Source organism: Crocuta crocuta, unplaced genomic scaffold (genome assembly GCF_008692635.1).
Source record: "Crocuta crocuta isolate KB4526 unplaced genomic scaffold, BGI_CrCroc_1.0 scaffold167, whole genome shotgun sequence".
Taxonomy (NCBI): Eukaryota; Metazoa; Chordata; class Mammalia; order Carnivora; family Hyaenidae; genus Crocuta; species Crocuta crocuta.
This window is the reverse complement of record NW_027532406.1, coordinates 3,654,389-3,672,222: the sequence shown is the minus strand read 5'-3', so window position 1 is coordinate 3,672,222 and position 17,834 is coordinate 3,654,389. Positions and strand designations below refer to the sequence as shown.

At 36.0% G+C, this 17,834-nt stretch overlaps 1 protein-coding gene across 3 annotated transcripts in view; it reads right to left on the bottom strand.

Annotated features, from left to right (window-relative positions):
- The window catches only part of MICU1 (mitochondrial calcium uptake 1), a 238,544-nt gene that overhangs the window by 163,134 nt on the left and 57,576 nt on the right, over nt 1-17,834 (bottom strand). For all 3 annotated transcript variants that reach the window (XM_077778570.1, XM_077778572.1, XM_077778571.1), the window contains exon 3: nt 2,042-2,216. In XM_077778570.1, coding sequence (XP_077634696.1) covers nt 2,042-2,216 — 175 coding nt within the window. The remainder of the gene's footprint in view (nt 1-2,041; nt 2,217-17,834) is intronic.

Below are 17,834 nucleotides of genomic sequence, written 5' to 3'. Positions count from 1 at the left end.
AACCCCAAAAACCAAAATCCTAAACAAAAATGCTCAAAAATGCAATTTATTATTTTATTAAAGATGGAAAAATCTTTAACATGTCCATGGAGACTATGTAAAAAATGAAAAGACAAACAGCAGCTGAGAAAACAGGCAGAGGAAAAAATAAGTGTTGAAACAGGTTGTTAGGGAAACAGGATAACACGTGGAATGCTTATCTCTAAATAGGGCAAACAGAGCTCTTCCACTAAGACTTCACTGAAAGAATTATTTCAGAAAGAGATTAGAAAGGCTTTATAGCCATGGGAGCTACAAATTAAGTAAAGTACAATGATCGAGCTTTCATTTTTATCTGGGAAGTATGACATATGGTCATTGCTGAGCAGAAAGCAGGAGAAGAAAATGGAAAGTTCAAAAATAAATGCTTATTTCGATAATTTTTGCTCTATTTTGTAAAATGGAAAGTTTGACTTTATAAATGAAATTGCTGGCACAAGGTGAGTCTGAACTTTCTTCTAATTCACTCAGGGCAAAAGATTAAATAAATGTATCATTATGGAAACACCGATAGCTGACACTTAATTTGTAATACATAATTTTTGTTCAAATTCACTTCAACCAGAAATGGATTTGAGGGAACCCTTGGTGGCTCAGTTGGTTAAGTGTCCACCTTAATCATGATCTCACGAGTTTGAGCCTGCATGGGGCTCGGTGCTGATAGCTCAGAGCCCGAAGCCTGCTTCAGATTCTGTGTCTCCCTCTCTCTCTGCTCCTCCCTCACCCATGCTCTATCTCTCTCAAAAATAAATAAAATATCTAAAAATTTTTCATAAAACATGGATTTGAGAAATTAAAAGACTTATTAATTAATTAATTTACTTATTTATTTATTTATTTAGAGAGTGAGTGAGTGAATGAGCACAAGCAGAACAGGGGCAGAAGGGGTGGGAGAGAGAGAATCTGAAGCAGGTTCCATAACCAGCACAGTGGGCCTGGATGTGGGGTTTGATTCCACCAATGTGAGATCATGAACTGAGCTGAAATCAAGAATCAGACGCCTAACTGACTGAGACACCAGGGCGTTCCAGAGAAATGTAAAGGTATATTTAATAACTTCATCTAAACAAATATACAGAAGATCCAAATCTCTCAAAGGAACTCTTCTTGCAAATCCATTCCACACACATGCAACACACAAATAACTCAAATTATCTTGCTGTCTTTATTAGCCAAATTTTAGCTAAGTGAAGGCAATTCCCTGAATTTCAATGTTGCAAAATGTCTATGAAATTCATCCTTTTTAAAAAAATTTTTTTAATGTTTTTAATTTATTTCTGAGAGAAAGACAGCATGAGCAAGGGAGGGTCACAGAGAAAGGTAGATACAGAATCTGAAGCAGGCCCCAGGCTCTGACCTAGCTGTCAGCACAGAGCCCGACGCGGGGCTCGAACCCACGAACCATGAGATCATGGCCTGAGCTCAAGTCGGGACGCTTAACTGACTGAGCCACCCAGGCGCCCCTAAGAAATTCATCCTTTTAACTTTTCATCACTCATGTCTGCTGAATTCAAATGTTCAATATCAAAGGCATTACTATACCAGAATTGAAATTTTTCTGAGGTAGAGTTCTATAACAGCAGGTTGTATTAAAAATATAAAATGTTGAAGTCATTTAGTTTATGCTACCATCAAAATTAGTTGAATTTTTGGAAATATTTGTATATTTCCAAAAAGATGTTAATTCTGCCTTCTCATCATCAATCAGTCGTTCCAAAGTCTCAATATATACTAGAACATTTAGTATCTGAAAGAGCTGGAAAGTATGAACCAACTTAGGTAGTTAAAAAAGGGAAAGTATATGCAAATTCTGCAAATACAAATTCTAGATCTTTTCACTATCCCCATTAACTTCACATTTCAAGATTACCTTTGTTTTAGAACATGATAGCAAATAGCAAATATGAACCATCTGAAATAAATGACAAAAGAGACTCAATGGCATTTTTCTAATTTACAATTAACTACAGTTCTGATTAATTTCTAAGACTGTGTTCCATACTTTTCTGTCTCTGAATCCAGAACGTTTCTTCTTTTTCTCTTCTGGTTGAGGCTCAGTGCAAATACCTGAAGCCTTTTTTTCATCATTACAAACTTCCCCTTCATCTTTATTCTTCCCTTTATCACCAACTTCACTCTTTAGGTTGTTTACAGATGGTGGAGATTCTGCAAGAGCCCTAGATATGCAAAAAAAATAAATTTGCATTAATCCAGAAATAAGTATTTTCAGGTACAGTTTAGCAGGAGAGACAGCAATGAAATTTGCAAAAAGTTCTACATGAAGAGGTTCCTCAAAAAGTTAAAAACAGAACTATCGTATGACCCAGCAATCCCACTTCTGGTTTTATATCCCGAAGAATTGAAAGCAGAGTCATGAAGAGATTTTTGCACATTCATGTTAACAGCAGTATTATTCACAACAGCTAAAATGTTTGAGCAACTGGGATGTTCATCAACAGATGAGTGGATAGAGATAATATGGTGTGTGTGTGTATATATATATATACAAGAGAAAAATATTCAGCTTTAAAATGAAGCAGATGATACCAAAAGCACAGGCAACAAAAAGCAGAGACAAGCAGGATATGTGAAACTACAAAGCTTCACTACAGTGAAAGAAACAATTAACAAAATGGAAAGGCAACCTATGAAATGGGAGAAAATACTTGCAAACCGTATTTTAATAAAGGGCCAATATTCAAAATATAGAGAAGTCTTATAACATAATAGCAAAAAAACCCAAAAACAAAAACATCCAAATAGCCTGATTAAAAAAGGNAGTGTTATCTTGAAACTAATTTGACAATAAACTATTTGTAAAAAATAAAATAAAATAAAATAAAATAAAAAATAAGTACAGAAGAAAGAAAAAAAAAGGAGCAAAGGAAGTGAAGAGACACTTCTCAAAAGAAGATACATAAATGGCCAACATATACATGATAAATGTGCTCAACATCAATAATCAACAGGGCAATGAAAATTAAAACCGCAATGAGATATTACCTCACACCTGGTAGGACGGCTTTGATTTAAAAAGAAAAGAAAAGGTAACAAATGTAGGTGAGGATGTGAAGAAAAGGGATCCATGGTACACTGTTGGTCAGAATGTAAAGTCATACAACCACTATGGAAAACAGAATGGAAGATCCTCAAAACAAACAAACAAACAAAAAATGAAACAATAGAACTGTCAAATGATTCACAAATCCCACTTGGGGTATATATCCAAAGGAAATGAAATCAGGATCTTAGATATCTGTATTTCCATGTTCACCGAAGCATTATTCAGAGTAGCGAAGGCATGGAAGCAACCTAAATGCCTATCAGTCAAAAAATATATAAAATGTGGGGACACCTGGCTTGCTCAGTTGGTGGAGCATGTAACTCTTGATCTCTGGGTTATAAGCTCGAGTCCCACACTGGGTGTAGAGATTACTTTTAAAAATTTTAAAAAACAAACAAACCCAGAAATAAATAAAATGTGTATGTGTGTATCCCCCACCCACAGGCATACTATTCCTGCATCAAAAAAGGAAGGAAATCTTGCCATCTGTGACAACACAGATGAGCCTAGAGGGCATTATGCTAAGTGAACTAAGCCAAACAGAGAAGAACAAGTACTATATTATACCACTTACATTATGAATATAAAAGAGTCAAAGTCATAGAGGCAGAGAACGGAATGGTGCTTTCCATGGGCTGGGGGAGTGGGAAACGGGGAGATATTAGCCAAAGGGTGCAAATATTTAGTTACACAGAGTAAATAAGTCTTAGAGATATACTGAACACCATCGTGCCTATAGTAAACAAAACTGTATTGTATACTTAGATCTTTGCTAAGAGTGATCTTCTGTTAAGTGTTTTATCACTAAAGCAACCTATCATAATAACAAATTAGAGGGTGGGAGAAAACTTGTAAAGGTGATAGACAGCTTTATGGCATACATTGTAATGATGGTTCACAGGTATATACTTATCTACAACTCCTCAAGTTGTATATATTAGTTATGTACAACTTTTTGTATGTCAAAAAAAATTTTTTTAAGTAACTCAGAAAAAAACTAAAAATGAAAGTATATCATACCGCATGCTACAACATGGTTGAAATTTGAGGACATTATGTGAGGTGAAATGAACCAAAAGAAGAAATACTGTATTATGATCCCAATTANGGGGGGGGAGAGGGGAACAGAGTTGTTTAATGGGTAAAGAATTTTAATTTTGCAAGATGAAAAAGTTATAAAGATCTCTTTAATAGCACTACTTACCTGTACACTTAAAAATAATAGGGATGATAAATTTTGTTCTTTTTTAACCACAAAAAAATGAACTGAAAGAATAAGTGTGAGACCAAAGGATTCAAAAATTGGTATTGAAATTAAAACATACATGTACATAAAAAATTCTACAGGAAGACAAAAATCTAATGGACTTACCAAGTTATTTCAACTATTAACAGCAAGAAAAAAAAAACCTGAATGTACAGGAGAAGCCCTTCTAGCTGGTTAGAATTTGAAACCGACAATCTATTCTGTGAAGATTTTTCCTAACTTCTTCATCCAAGATAATGACTCTATTCTTTAAAACTGCTACATGATTTGGTGACTAAATCATAATTTGTGTCACTTTTGTATTCTCTATTTTGCTCTTTAACTATTAGGGAGACTCAAATGACTTTGTTGTTTTTACAAACCAAAAACTGTCAAATACCAGCACTGTCATATGGTTCAACATAATAGGTAAGAATGTTAAGAGACTGGTTGTCCAAAAAAAGGAAGGGAATAAGAAAGATTAGAGTAGAAATATACAAAATAAAACTTAAAAAACAATAGAACACATCAATAAAACTAGAAGCGGGTTCTTTGAGAAGATCAATAAAATGGATAAACCTTTAGCCATATTTATCAAAAGAGAGAGAGAGCAGGTGAGAGAGAGAGGAAGAAAGAGAGAAAGAAAAAGAGAGGACTCAAAGAAACACAATCAGAAATTAATGAAGAGAAATAACAACTGACACCACATAAGTACAAAGGATTATAGGAAGATATTATGAAAAATTATGTGCCAACAGGGGCACCAGAGTGGCTTGGTCAGTTAAGCATATCTGACTCTTCGTTTTGGCTCAGGTCATAATCTCACAGTTCTTGAGTTCAAGCCCTGCATCGGACTCTACACTGACAGTGTGCCTGCTTGGGATTCCCTCCCTCTCTCTCTCTCTCTCTTTCTCTCTCTTCCTCTCTCTCTGCCCCTCCCCTGCTTCTCCTCTCTCTCTGTTTCTATCAAAATAAATAAACTTAAAAAAAATCATGTGCCAACAAATTGGACAACCTAGAACAAATGGATAAATTCCTAGAAACATATAACCTCCCAAAAATGAATCAGTTAGAAATAGAAATTTGAGCAGATCAATTATCTGTAATGAAATTAAATATGTAATCAAAAACTCCCAACCAACAAAACTCCAAGACCAGATGACTTCACAGGTGAATTCTATCAAACATTTAAAAAAGAAGTAATGCCCAATTCTTCTCTTCAAAATAGTCAAAAAACAGAAAAGGAAAGCTTCCAAATATATTCTGAGGCCAGCATTACCAGGATACAAAAACCAGATAAAAACACGACAAAAAAGAACTACAGGCCATTATATATGATGAACATAGATGCAAAAATCCTCAACAAAATATTAGCAAATCACATCCAACAATACATTAAAAATATCATTCATCACAATGAAGTGGGATTTATTCCTGATATGCAAGGATGGTTCAATATTCACAAATCAATCAATGTGATATATCACACTGAAAAAAGACAGGATAAAAACCATATGATCATTTCAACAGATGCAAAAAAAAAAAAAAAAAGCATGTGACAAAGTATAACACCAATTCCTGATAAAAATCCTCAAATAGAGGGAACATATCTCAACATAATAAAGGCCATATACAAAAAACCATAGCTACTATCATACTTAACAGTAAAAAATTGAGAGAGCTTTTCCCCTAAGATGAGGAACAAGACAAGGATTCCACGCTCACCACTTTTATTAAACATACTACTAGAAATCCTAGCCAAAGCAATCACAGAAATAAAAGGAATAAAAGGAATCCAAACTAGTAATGAAGAAATAAAACTTTCATTCACAGATGACAATATACAACATACAGAAAGCTCTGAAGATTCCATCAAAAAACTACTAGAGCTGATAAATGAATTCAGTAAGGTTGCAAGATATAAAATCAATATACAGAAACCTGTTGCATTTTCATACAGAATATACTCATTGAATATTCTCATACAGTATATTCTCATACAATATACAAAAACCTGTTGCATATATTCATAATACAGTAGCAGAAAAAGAAATTAAGACAATCCCACTTACCACTGCACCAAAAATAATAAAATACCTAGGAATAAACTTAACCAAGGAGGTGAAAGACCTGTGCTCTGCAAACTATAAAACAAAGATGAAAGAAACTGAAGATGAAACAAACGGAAAGATATTCCATGTTCATAGATGGGGAGAGCAAATATTATTAAAACATCCATACTATCCAAAATTATCTACAGATTTAATGCAATCCGTATCAAAATACCAACTGTATTTTTCACAGAACTTGAACAAATAGTTCTAAAATCTGTGTGGAACTACAAAACACCCCAAATAGCCAAAGCAGTATTGAAAAAGAAGAACAAAATTGGAGGTATAATCCCAGATTTCAAGATAAACTACAAAGCTGTAGTACTCAAAACAGCATGGTACTGGTACAAAAAGAGACACATAGATCAACAGAACAGATTCGAGAGCCCAGAAATAAACCCATGATTAGACGGTCAATTAATTTACAACTAAACAGGCAAGAATATGCAATGGAAGAAAAGACAGTCTCTTCAACAAATGGTATTGGGAAAACTAGATAGTGACATGCAAAAGAATAAAACTAAAGCACTTACATTACACATAAAGAATAAACTCAAAATAGATTAAAGACTTAAATGTGAGACATGATAGCATAAAAATCCTAGAAAAGAACAGAGGCAATAATTTCTTTGACATTAGCTATAGAAACATTTTTCTATATGCTTTTCTGAGGCAAGGCAATAAAAACAAACAAAAACAACAACAAAAAAGTCCAACAACTACTAGTTGTTTTATTTGTCAAAATAAAAAGCTTCTGCACAGTAATGGAAACAATCAACAAAACAAAAAGACAATCTACTGAATGGGAGAAAATACTTGCAAATGATACATCTGCTATGGGGTTAGTGTCCAAAACATATAAAGGACTTCTACAGCTCAACACCAAAACAACCCCCCAAGTGATCTAATTAAAATGGGCAGAAGAGGGACTGCCTGGGTGGCTCAATCTGTTAAGCGTCTGACTTTGGCTCAGGTCATGATCTCCAGTTCGTGAGGTTGAGCTCTGCGTCAGGCTCTGTGTTGACAGCTCAGAGCATGCTTCAGATTCAGTCTCTCTCTCTCTCTCTCTCCCACCCCCACCTCCCCTGCTCTCTCTCTCCCTCTCTCTCAAAAATAAATAAACATAAATAAAAAATTTTTTTTAAATGGGCAGAAGATATGAACATTTCTCCAAGGAAGACATACAGATAACCAATAGTCCCATGAAAAGATGCTCAACATCATTAATCATCAGGGAGATAGAAGTCAAAAGCACAATGAGATATCACCTTGTACCTGTCAGAATGGTCAAAATAAAAAACACAAAAAACTGTGTGGAGAATAAGAAACCCTTGTGCACTGCTGGGAATGCAAACTGGTACAGTTACTGTGGAAAACAGTATGGACGTTCCTCAAAAAGTTAAAAACGGCATTACCCTATGATCTAATAATTTCACTATTAAGTATTTATCCAAAGATAATGAAAAACTAATTCAAAACAATAGAGGCACCCCTATGTTTATTGAACTATTACTTGCAATAGGAAAAATATGGAAGCAACCCAAGTGTCCATCAATAGATGAATGGATAGGGAAGACAAGATATCTATATATGATGGAATACTGTTCAGCAATACAAAAGAATAAAATCTTGTCATTTGCAACAATGTAGATGGATCTAGAGGGTATAGGGAGTATAATGCTATGTGAAATAAGTCAGTCAGAGAAAGATAAATACCATATGATCTCATTCATATGTGGAATCTAAGAAACAAAACAAATGAACACAGGAAAAAAGACAGACAACAACAACAACAAAAATAGGCTCTTAAATATAGAGAACTGGTGGTTGCCAGAACTGGGGGAATAGGTAAAATAGGTAAAAGGGGATGAAGAGTACATTTATCATGATGAGCACTGAATAACACATAGAATTGTTGAATCTCTATATTGTACACATGAAAGTAGTATAACACTGTACGTTAATTATACTGGAATAATAAATAAGTAACAGGGTGCCTGGGTGGCTCAGTCAGTTAGTTGAGTATCTGACTCTTGATTTCAGTTTGGGTCATGATCCCAGGGTCATGGGATCCAGCCCCACACTGGGCTCCACACTGAGCGTGGAGCCTACTTAAGATACTCTCTCCTCTCTCTCTCTCTCTCTCTCTCTCTCTACTTCTCCCTCTCCATCTTCCTCTCCCCCTCTATCTCTCTCCCCTGCTCATGCCCTGTCCTTATAAAATAAATTTTAAAAATTATGCTAGAATAATAACAAAAAACTTTAAAAAACACAAAGAGACTAGACACTATTTTTTTAAGAAAAAGTGTTTTTTTAAGTTTATTTATTTTTGAGAGAGAGACTGCGTGCATGAGCAGGGGAGGAGCAGAGAGAGGGAGACAGAGGATCTCAAATAGGTTCTGTGCTGACAGCAGGACTCAATCCCACCAACTATGAGATTATGACCTGAGCCAAAATCAAGAGTTGGTTGCGTAACCAACTGAGCCACCCAGGTGCCCCAAAAAAATTAAAAAAAATTTTTTTTAACATTTATTTATTTTTTGAGAGAAAGAGAGACAGAGGGTGAGCAGGGGAGGGGCAGAGAAAATGGGAGACACAGAATCTGAAGCAGGCTCCAGGCTCTGAGCTGTCAGTGCAGAGCCCAATGCAAGTTTAGACCTCACAGACTACAAGATCATGACCTGAGCTGAAGTGGGACACTTAACCGCCTGAGCCACTAAGGCACCCCGATAGTTATTTTTTTAAACTTTATTTATTGGGGGGGTGGGTGAGGGGAAGGGGAAGACAGTGGGAGAGAGAGGGAGAGAGAGAATCCCAAGCAGGCTCTGCACTGTCAGTGCAGGGCCCTATGCAGGTCTCAGTCTCATGAACCATGAGATCATGACCTGAGCCAAAATCAAAAGTTGGATACTTACATGACTGAGCCACCCAAGTGCCCCCACTATTCTTTTCTTTTAATTATCCAGAATTCCCAACCCACTGCCTCACAAACAGAAAGCATACTATGTGTGTATAGTTGATTAAGGAACAACAATGGAAGTCTTCATCTATGTTGACCAGAAAAGGGATTGGAAAAATATATACTGGGATTAAAATACTCCAATATGAGAGATTTCTTAATGTAATCATTTTATGTGACTATTTAATTTTTAAAATTTATTTATTTATTTATTTATTTCAGAGAGGAGGGTCAGAGAGAGAGAGGGAGACACAGAATCTGAAACAGGCTACAGGCTCTAAGCTAGCTGTTGGCACAGAGCCCAATGTGGGGCTCGAACCCACGAACCGTGAGATCATGACCTGAGCCCAAGTCAGACGCTGAACTGACTGAGCCACCCAGGCGCCCCTTTACGTGACTATTTAAAGAAGATTTAAACAAATAGTTCTTATTTCATTTACTTGCAAATAATATTTTATACATGTTAAAAAAAAGAAGTATCTGAATTTGTAAGCAAGAAAAATAACTTGATTTTTAAAGGCTAAATCCAAAAAGCAAATTTAAAAATTTTTAATATTTATTCATTAGTTGAAAGACAGAGAGAGAGCACAAGCAGGCGAGGGGCAGAGAGAGAGGGAGGGAGACACAGAATCCAAAGCAGGATCCAGGCTCTGAGCTGACAGCACAGAGCCTGACGTGGGTAGCTTGCTGCTATACACAGAGGACTTGCAGTACTACAGACAAACAGCAGAGGGAACAAAAGATTATAAGCTCTTGAAAAAAACTGGCAAGGCTCTGCATATGAAAATTTGCCCACAAAGATCCAGAGAATCTGTTACCTCTTCGAAAAAAGATTCAGAGGTACCAGAATCTGTAATTAGGCTGATTGCTGAGGGTATTCCTCAGCCAGTCTATGAAGACTGTGATATGTGGTTGATTCTTCAAAAATGTGAGTCTCAACATAAAGCTAGAAGACACATGAAGAAATAGAAATGTGGCTCAAAGGAACAAAATAAATCTCTAGAAACTGATCCTAAAAAAACAGAAATATTTATTGCTTGAAAAATAATTCAAAAAACTTGTCACAGAGGCGCTCTAAAAGCTCAAGAAAACCCTGCATTTAAAAAATTACAATCAAGAGAGATTTCAAAAAAAAAAAAAAGCAAACAAATTCTGGAGCTGATGAGTGCAATCACAGACCTGAAAAATTCACTTAGGGTTATTCAAAAGCAGACTTGATCAAGTGGAAGAAAAAACTGGTAAACTCAAAGATAGATCATTTGATATTATCATCAGAGGAACAAAACACAAAAGAAAAAGCCTAAGGGACTTATGGGATAGGGTCAAGAATACCAATACAAGCATGAAGGAGAAGGGAGAGGAAGAAAGGGGTAAAAAGTTTATTTAAACTATGTCCAAAAACTTCCCAAATTTGGGGAAGTTAATGGACATTCAAACCAAAGAAACTCAACAGACTTCCAAGAGGGGGAACACAAAAAATCCACACTAAGACACATTATAATCAAATTGCCAAAAGTCAAAGGGAGAATTTTTAAGGCAGCAGGAAAAAGTGGCTCATCATGCACAAAGGCACCCCATAAAACTATAAGACCTTGCAGGCATAAAGAAATAGGGTGAAATATGGGAAGTGCTTGAAGAAAAAACTGCCAACCAAAGATATTATATCTGGCAAAACTATTCTTTAGAATTCAAGGGGAAATAAAGATGTTCCCAAATAAATAATGCTGAAGGAGTTCACATCACTAAACCTACATTCCAAAAAAAAAAAAAAAAAAGCACGAAAGGGAGTCCTTCAAGTTGAAATAAACTACACTATAACATGAAAGCACATGAAAATATAAAGCTCACTGGAGAAGGCAAATACATAGACAAATAAAGAATACTGTTGTCTTATAATGATGATGTGTAAATCTCTTTAAATTCTGTAACAGAAGTTCAAAAATCAAATATAAAAAAACTTTAACTATAAAAATGTTAACAGGTACACAATATAAAAGATGTAACTCGTGACATCAATACCATAAAGAGTGAGAAGGGAAGGAATAAAAGTATAGAATATTTTTATGTAACTGAAGTTAACTTTTGTGCTTTTTAAGAAATAACATATTTTGTTGATTTACCCTTACCCTTACTTTTATATTGGCCATCAATGAGAATAGTCAGCAAATCCATAAGGTCTTTTCCACAGATCTTTGCAAGGTTTGTGGACTCCTTCTCATAATTATGATTATAATTAGTTTTCTTTACCCTTATCTGAAAATGTATTTTGCATAAAAGTGTATTTTCCAGTTTTTTTTACTGAGATATAATTGACGATAACATTTTGTAAGTTTAAAGTGTGCAATGTGTTGGGGCACATGGGTGGCTCAGTTAAGCGTCTGACTTTGGCTCAGGTCATGATCTTGCAGTTTGTGAGTTCGAGACCCACATGGGGTTCTGTCCTGTCACCACAGACCCTGCTTCTGATCCTCTGTTCTTCTTTCTCTCTCTGCCTCTCCCCCACTGATCCTCTATCTCTCTCAAAATATATGAACTTAAAAAAAATTACAAAAATAAAAATAAAGTGTACAATGTGTTGTTTTGATGTACTTATATGTATCAACCTGATTGCCACCATTGCATTAACTAAAGTCTCCATTAAATCACATGATTAGCATCTTATTCCCAGTGAGAACATTTAAGATCTAGATAGTCTCTTAGCAATTTTCAAGTACATAACACTGTCTTGTTAACTATAATCACAATGCTGTGCATTAGGTCCCAGAACATATTTATATTCTGGCTGTAGTTTCTACTCTGACCCAAAACTCCCCAATTCCCCATCCACCCAGCCTCTGGTAATTACCATTTTAATGTCTGTTTCTGGGAGTTAAGGTTTTTGAGATTCCATACAGTATATGTCTTTCTTTGTCTGATTTATCTTCGTGGCAAAATGCCCTCAAAATCCATTAATGTAGAGGCAAACGGCAAGATTTCCTTCCTTTCATTGGCTGAATAATATTCCTGTGTGTATGTGTGTAGAACACATCTCCTTCATGCATTTATCTGTTGAAGGACCCTTAGGTTGTCTCCTATATCTTGGCTATTGTGAATAAAGCTGAATTAAATATGCAAGTGAAGATACCACTTCAAGATCCTGTTCTCATTTCCTTGAAGTGAGAATGGTGGAACATATGGTAGTTCTATTTTTAATTTCCTGAAAAACCTCCATAGTTTTCCAAAATAGTTGCATCAGTTTATATTCCCACCAATAGTGCACAAGGATTCCTTTTTCTCTACATCTATACCAAAATTGTCATTCCTTATCATTTTGAGAATAACCATTCTAACAGGTATGAAGTGATATTGTGGTTTTGATTTGCATTTCCTTGATGATGTTGAGCATCTTTTCATGTGCATGTTGGCCATTTGGATGTCTTTGGGAAAATGTCTATTCAGGTCCTCTGCCTATTTTTTAATCAGATCATCTGCTTTTTCATGATTGAGTTATATGAATTATTTATACATTTTGGATATTAACCTCTTAACTAACACATGGTATGCAAATATTTTCTGCCATTTCATAAATTGCCTTTTCATTTTGTTAATCACTTCCTATGCTGTGTACAAACTTTTTAACTTGATGTAGTCCCACTTGCTGATTTTGCTTTTGTTCCTTGTCCTTTTGTTATCCAAAAAATAGTTTCAAGACCAATGTTAAAGAGCTTTTTCAGTAAGTTTTCTTCCAGGAATTTGCAGTTTGGGGTCTACTGTTAAAGCATTTTTTTGTGAATTATTTTTCGTGAATGGGGTAAGATAGGGATCTAATTTCATTCTTCTGCAGGTGGTTATCCAGTTTTCCCAAAACTATTTATTGAAGATTCTTTTCTCATTGAGTATTCCTGACTCTCAGTCAACTATTAATTGACGACATATACAGGAGCTTATTTCTGGGATCTGTATTCTGTTCTATTGGTCTATGTGAGTTTTTATGCTGTTAACCATACTGTTTTCATTAATACAGCTCTGTAGTTTGAAATCAGAAAGTAGGGTTCCTCCAGTTTTGCTCTTCTTTCTCAGGAATACTTTATTCATAGTCTTTTGTGTTATATACATATTTTAGAATTTTCCCTTTATTTCTGTGAAAAATACACTGGAATTCTGATAGGAATTGCAATGAATCTACAAATTACTTTGGGTAATATGAGCATTTTAACAATATTCTTTTCCATGAACACAGAATATCTTCCCATTTATTTATGTCTTCAATTTCATTCGTTAATATATTAGAGTGCTCAATATCTATGTTGCTATTGGTTAAATTTGTTACTAGGTATTTTATTCTATTTGATCCAACTATAAATGAAATTGTTTTCTTAATTTCTCTCCAGACAGTTCACTGTTAGTGTACAGAGATGCAACAAATTTTTGTATATTCAGCTGTTGTTGAAAACTGTAACTCTGCTGTTTTTATTAGTTTCAAGAGCTTTTCTGATGGACTGTTTAGGGTTTTCTGTATATAGCATATCACATGCAAATAGAAACTTGGGGGTGCCTGGGTGGCTCAGTCAGTTAAGCATCCAACTTCATTTCAGGTCATGATCTCATGGATCATTGGGCTCAATACTGACAGCTCAGAGCCTGGAGCCTGCTTCAGATTCTGTGTCTCCCTCTCTCTCTGCCCCTCCCCTACTTATGCACTGTGTCTCAAAAATGAATAAATGTTAAAAAAAATACAGAAAAAAAGAACAGTTTCTTTTTCCTTTCTGATTTTGATGCCATTTATTTCCCTTTTTTTTACTAATAATTTATTTCTTTTTAAATTTACACCCAAGTTAGTGAGCATATGGTGCAACAATGATTTCAGGAGTAGATTCCTTAACGCTCCTCCTCATTTAATTCATCCTCCTTCCCACAACCCCTCCAGCAACCCTCAGTTTGTTCTCTATATTTAGGAGTCTCTTATGTTTTGTCCCCCTCCTTGTTTTTATATTATTTTTGCTTTCCTTCCCTTATGTTCATCTGTTCTGTATCTTAAAGTCCTCATATGAGTGAAGTCATATGATATTTGTCTTTCTCTGAGTGACTAATTTCACTTAGCATAATAATCTCTAGTTCCATCCATGTAGTTGCAAATGGCAAGATTTCATTCATTTTGACTGCCAAGTAATACTCCATTGTATACTTATACCACATCTTCTTTATCCATTCATCCATCAATAGACATTTGGGCTCTTTCCATACTTTAAGCTATTGTTCAGAGTGCTGCTATAACATTAGGGTGCATGTGCCCCTTTGAAACAGCACACCTGTATGCCTTAAATAAATACCTAGTAGTGCAATTGCTGGATCATAGAGTAGTTCTATTTTTAATTTTTTGAGAAGCCTCCATACTGTCTTCCAGAGCAGCTGCACCAGTTTGCATTCCCACCAGCAGTGCAAAAGAGAACCTCTTTGTCCACATCCTCAACAACATCTGTTGCTGCCTCAGTCATTAATGTTAGCCATTCTGACAAGTGTGAGATGGTATCTCATTGTGGTTTTTATTTTTATTTCCCTGATGAGTGATGTTGAGCATTTTTTCATGTGTCTTGTTCATCTGGATGTCTTCTTTGGAGAAGTGTCTATTAATGTCTTTTGCCCATTTCTTCACTGGATTATTTGGTTTTGGTGGTGAGTTTGATCAATTCTCTACAGATTTTGGATACTAACCCTTTATCTGATATGTCGTTTGCAAATATCTTCTCTCATTCCGTCGGTTGCCTTTCAGTTTTGCTGATTGTTTCCTTCACTATGCAAAAGCTTTTTATTTTGATGAGGTCCCAATAGTTCATTTTTTCTTTTGTTTCCCTTGCCTCCAGAGATGTGTTCAGTAAGAAGTTGGTGTGGCTGAGGTCAAAGAGGTTTTTGCCTGCTTTCTCCTCCAGGATTTTGATGGCTTCCTCTCTTATGTTTAAGTCTTTCATCCATTTTGAGTTTATTTTTGTGTATGGTGGAAGAAAGTGGTTCAGGTTCATTTTTCTGCAGGTCACTGTCCAGTTTTCCCAGCACCATTTGCTGAGGAGACTGTTTTTATTCCACTGGATATTCGTTCCTGCTTTGTCAAAGATTAGCTGGCCATATGTTTGTGGGTCCACTTCTGAGTTTTCTATTCTGTTCCAAGCTGTCTTGGTGATTACAGCTTTGTAATACAGCTGGAAGTTCGGATGCCTTTTATTTCTTTTTCTTGCCTAAGTGCTCTGGTTAGGACTTCTAAAACTATGCTGAAAAAGAGTGGCAAGGGTGAGCATTCTTGTGTTGCTCCTCATCGTATATTAAAAGCTCTCAGTTTCCACCACTGAGTATGATACCACGTAAGGGACTGTCATATATGGCTTTTATTATATTGAAGCACATGCCCTCTATTTATTTATTTATTTATTTTTTAAATTTTTTTTAATGTTTTATTTATTTCTAGGAGAGAGAGAGACAGCGTGAGCAGGGGAGGGTCAGAGAGAGAGGGAGACACAGACTCTGAAACAGGCTCCAGGCTCCGAGCTGGCAGTCAGCACAGAGCCCGACGCGGGGCTCGAACCCACGAACCGCGAGATCATGACCTAAGCGAAAGTCGGACGCTTAACCGACTAAGCCACCCAGGCGCCCCTATTTATTTTTTTTTTTATGAGAGCAAGAGTATGGGAGAGGGGCAGAGAGAGAAAGAGAGAGAGAGAATATCTCAAGCAGACTCCATGGTCAGTGCAAATCCTGAAATGGAGCTCATAACCTGAGCCAAAGTCAAGAGTCAGATGCTCAACTGACTGAACCACCCTGGTAGTCACCTGTCTATCTGTCTGTCTGTCTGTCTGTCTGTCTACCTATCTCTCTCTCTATCTACCAAAGTACATTCCCTCTGTACCTCTACATATTTTGTTGGCAATTTTTATCATGAATGGGTGTTGAATTTTGTCAAATGTTTTTACTGCAACTTCTGAGATGATAATATGATTCTATTCTTTATTATCCTAATGTAGTGTATCACATGGATTTATTTGTGGCTACTATATCACCTCTGTAACCCTGGAATGGGGGGAACCAGGGTGGCTCAGTCAACTGACTATCTGACTCTTGATTTCAGCTCAGGTCATGATTCCAGTGTTGTGAAATCAAGCCTCATGTCTGGCTCCATGTTGAGCATGGAGTCTGCTTAGGATTCTCTCTTTTCTCTCTCTGCCCCTCTTCCCTGTGCTCTCTCTCTAAAATAAATAAATAAATAAACAAACAAACAAGCAAACAAACCAACAAATAATTTAAGAAATGTATTCTTGGAAAAAATCCCATTTGACCATGGTATATAATTTTTGTTTTAACGTTTATTCATTTTTGAGAGACAGAGACAGAGCACAAGTCAGGGAGGGGCAGAGAGAGAGGGACACACAGAACCTGAAGCAGGCTCCAGGCTCTGAGCTGTTAGCATAGAGTCCAACACGGGGCTCAAACCCATACTGTGAGATAATGACCTGGACCAAAGTCGAACACTTAACCAACTAAGCCACTCAGGTGCCCCAAACAATTCTTTTAATATATAGTTGAATTCAGTTTGCTAACATTTTTCTGACCATTGTTTCATCTATATACGTTGAGGATACTGGCGTGTCATTTTCTTTCCTTTTGGTGTCCTTGTCTGATTTTGGTATCAGGGTAATGTTAGACTCATAAAAAGAGTTTGGAGTGTTCCCCTTTTTATTTTTTTTTAGAAGACTTTGAGAAGGATTCAAACATGGAAAACTGAAAGCTTTCCTCTATGATAAAGAATAAGCTAGTAAGTGTGCTTGGATGGCTCAGTTGGTTAAGCATCCAACTCTTGATTCAAATCATTGTCATAGGATCAAGCCCTACATCGGGCTCCACACTGGGCATGAACTCTGGTTAAGATTCTCTCTCTCTTTCTCTCCTTCTGCCCCACCCCCATCACATGTGTGTGTGTGTGTGTGTGTGTGCGCGCGCACGCACACGTTCACTCACTCGCTCTCTCGAAAAAAGCAGCAGAAGCAGCAGCAGCTATGAATACCCACACTTGCCATTGCATTCAACGTAGTACTAGAAGTTCTAGCCATAACAATTAGGCAAAAATTGGAGCTGAAGAAGTAAGATGATCTTTGTTCACAGGTGACATGATATTATATATAGAAAACCCTTAAGATTTTATCAAAACTGTTAGTACTAGTAAACAAATTCAGAAAAGTTGTAGTATAAAAAATGAATATATATAAAAATCTATTGTATTTCCATACACTAACAACAAACTATGCAAAAAGAGAATTAAGAATCCCATCACAAAGCATAAAATACTTAGGAATAAAGATGACCAAGGGGTGAAAGATTCACATACAGAATAGTACAAAGCACTGCTGAAAGAAATTATAGAAGACATAAATAAATGGAAACACATCCCATATA